The sequence below is a fragment of the Cebus imitator genome, unplaced genomic scaffold, assembly GCF_001604975.1.
Source record: "Cebus imitator isolate Cc_AM_T3 unplaced genomic scaffold, Cebus_imitator-1.0 Scaffold524, whole genome shotgun sequence".
NCBI lineage: Eukaryota > Metazoa > Chordata > Mammalia > Primates > Cebidae > Cebus > Cebus imitator.
In genome coordinates, this window is record NW_016107839.1 from 1,047,673 (window position 1) to 1,050,851 (window position 3,179).

At 57.4% G+C, this 3,179-nt stretch overlaps 1 protein-coding gene across 4 annotated transcripts in view; it reads left to right on the plus strand.

Annotated features, from left to right (window-relative positions):
* Nucleotides 1–3,179, plus strand: part of SBNO2 (strawberry notch homolog 2) — a 67,436-nt gene that overhangs the window by 43,924 nt on the left and 20,333 nt on the right. For all 4 annotated transcript variants that reach the window (XM_037733423.1, XM_017514452.2, XM_017514454.2 and 1 more), the window contains one exon: nucleotides 942–1,103. In XM_037733423.1, coding sequence (XP_037589351.1) covers nucleotides 942–1,103 — 162 coding nt within the window. The remainder of the gene's footprint in view (nucleotides 1–941; nucleotides 1,104–3,179) is intronic.

Sequence of the window (3,179 nt, forward strand, 5' to 3'; positions counted from 1 at the left end):
CACTGCGCCCGGCCTAATTTTTGCATTTTTAGCATAGACGGGGATTCACCATGTTGGTCAGGCTGGTCTCCAATTCCTGACCTTAGGTGATCTGCCCACCTTGGCTTCCTGAAGTGCTGGGATTACAGGTGTGAGCCACCGCGCCTATTTATTTATTTATTTATTTGAGACAGGGTCTTGCTCTGTCACCCAGGCTGGAGTGTAGTTGTGCAGTAACAGGTCACTACAGCCTTGACCTCTTGGGGCTCAGGTCCTCCCGCCTCAGCCTCTTGAATAGCTGGGGCTGCTAGGCGTGCACCACCACACCCAGCTCATTTTTTTTTTTTCTGGTATGCCGCAGCAGCGTGAAAACGGATAATTTTTATATTTTTAGTAGAAACGGTGTTTTGCCATATTGTCCAGGCTGGTCTTGAACTCCTGGGCTCAAGCGATCCTCTGCCTTGGCCTCCGAGTGCTGGGATTACAGGCATGAGGCGTCACGCCCGTAATCCCGGCCTTTGGGGAGGCCGAGGCCGAGGCAGGTGGATCACGAGGTGAGGACTTGGAGACCAGCCTGGCCAACATGGTGAAACCTCATCTCTACTAAAAATACAAAATGTTGGCCCGGTGTGGTGACCCACGCCTGTAGTCCCAGCTACTCGGGAGGCTGAGGCAGGAGAATCACTTGAACCTGGGAGGCGGAGGTTGCGGTGAGCTGAGATGGCGCCGTTGCACTCCAGCCTGGGCTGGGCGACAGAGCAAGACTCTGTTTCCAAAAAAAAAAAAAAAAAAAAAACCGAAGAAATGGGACCACACACTGTGTCTGGCGCCCCTTAATGAGTGTGACGTCCTCGGGGTTCATCCATGCTGTGGCCGGAGTCAGAGCCTCTCTCCTTTTCACGGCTGAGTCGTGTTCCAGTGTGTGGAGGCCGTGGTGTCACCGGCCTCGCCCTCTCTCCCAGGACTCCCCCTGTTTTGAGGACTTCTCCAACATCTCCATCTTCTCCTCGTCCGTGGACTCCCTGTCGGACATCGCGGACACGCCCGAGTTCCTGTCGGCCGACAGCCTCACCCAGGTGTCCACCATCTGGGACGAGCACCCTGCCTCCTCCGCCCATGATAAGGTCAGTGCCCCCGGGACCCACAGGGTCCGGCGGTCTCAGCCTCTCCCACTCTGCATGCCAATGGCTGTGCCATCACTGTCAGCGCTGTCTGAGGGTGTGGAGGAGGTGGTGAGGCAAGGGTCCTCTCGTGCCCTGAGGAGGCAGTGTCCAGGACACCTGTGCCTGCCACACCCAGGTGCTCCTGGCAAGGAGTGGGGGGCCCAGGATGCTGCCCAGTGCCCTGCATTGCGTAGCACAGTCCCACATGAGAGGGGCAGGGAGGGCCCCCGGAGAGGCAGTGCCCAGCGGGCCCAGGCCACGTGGCTGTCCAGGCAGAAAAATAGCACCTGTGGTGGCTGCCAGCCCCATGGGGCCTGGGTCAGCAGTGGCCATGGCCCCGGCTAGGTGGGAGCTGAGAGGGCGAGGTTGGCAGAATACTGTCCCGGGGTTGGGGGGAGGTGGACGTCATCCTTGGGGGCTGAGGGGCTGGGCTTTGCCTCGGAGAAGCTCCTCCTGAAGAACCTGGGTGGGCCAGGCCTGGAGGAGGGTCGTAGGGCAGCAGGGCCCGTGCCCAGCACCGCACTGGTGGAGGTGTGAGGTGTGAGGGAGGCATGCCGGGAGCCAGGCCTGGGGAGCCCCTTCCCCCATCCAGGGCTGTTCAGGAGAGAAGCTTCTAGACTTTGGGAGTGGACATTGGACATGTGTCTGGGCTGAATGCCTTCCAGTGAGGGTCCACACCAGCCTCCCCATGCTCCCTGCACGCTGGTGGGCTCACACCCACGGGCCGCTCCCCCAGACCCTCAGGAAGGGTACGACCCGGGCAGCAGAACTCACAGGCCTGGGGACATGGGCAGGAAGCCTCAGAGCACCCCGCAGCCACAGTGGGCAGCTCAGGCATGACTCCTCCAGCACAGGGGCCCAGCGGGCATTTCACCCAGCCTGAGGCCCGTGCCCTCCCGGCTGGCTCACAGCTCTAAGCAGGGCGTGAGGAAAGAGGCCAGGGCCCAGCTGGCCTGCCGCAGACGGCGCAAGGGCATCTGAAACCCAGTGCCCCCACCAGCCCCACCGGGAATGGTGACTCAGCCTTCCAGGAATCTGCGTGGCGTTTGTTTGTGTTTTGTTAATTAAAAAAAAAAAGGAGAAGGCAACTGAGTATAGGTTTCTAACCTTCCTGTGCCACACTTCCACTGTCTTCAAAACCTTCAGTAGTGTTTCTAATTTTCCTGCGCCATGATCTCACTTTCTTTTAAAACCTTCAGGCTGGGTGTGGTGGCTCACACCTGTAATCCCAGCACCTTGGGAGGCAGGAGGATCACCTGAGGTCGGGAGTTCAAGACCAGCCTGACCAACATGGTGAAACCCCATCTCTACTGAAAATACAAAATTAGCTGGGCACGGTGGCACACACCTGTGATCCCAGCTACTCCAGAGGCTGAGGTAGGAGAATGACTTGCACCCGGGAGGCGGAGGCTGCTGTGAGCCGAGATCACACCATTGCACTCCAGCCTGGGCAACAAAAGTGAAACTCTGATTCAAAAAAAAAAAAAACAAAACAAAAACCTTCAGTAGTGTTTCTAACCTTCCAGTACCACGTTTCCATTTTCTTTTAAAACCTTCAGTGGTGTTCCCAGTGCTAGAAAACGCAGGAGCTGTAAAGTGAGCCCTGTGGCTCCAGCTCACTGCTGAGAACCTGGCCCAGGCTCAGGCAGGCTTGGGATGGAAACATCACCCGTCTCAGGACATTGGGGTTTGCGTGAGAGACCAGGTCTAGAAGGGATTCTCCCCTTTGTTTTTTGTTGTTGTTGTTGTTGTTGTTTTTTTGAGACGGAGTTTCGCTCTTGTTACCCAGGCTGGAGTGCAATGGTACGATCTCGGCCATAACCTCCGCCTCCTGGGTTCAGGCAATTCTCCTGCCTCAAGCCTCCCGAGTAGCTGGGATTACAGGCACGCGCCACCATGCCCAGCTAATTTTTTGTATTTTTAGTAGAGACGAGGTTTCACCGTGTTGACCAGGATGGTCTCGATCTCTTGACCTCGTGATCCACCCGCCTCGGCCTCCCAAAGTGCTGGGATTACAGGCGTGAGCCATGGCGCCCG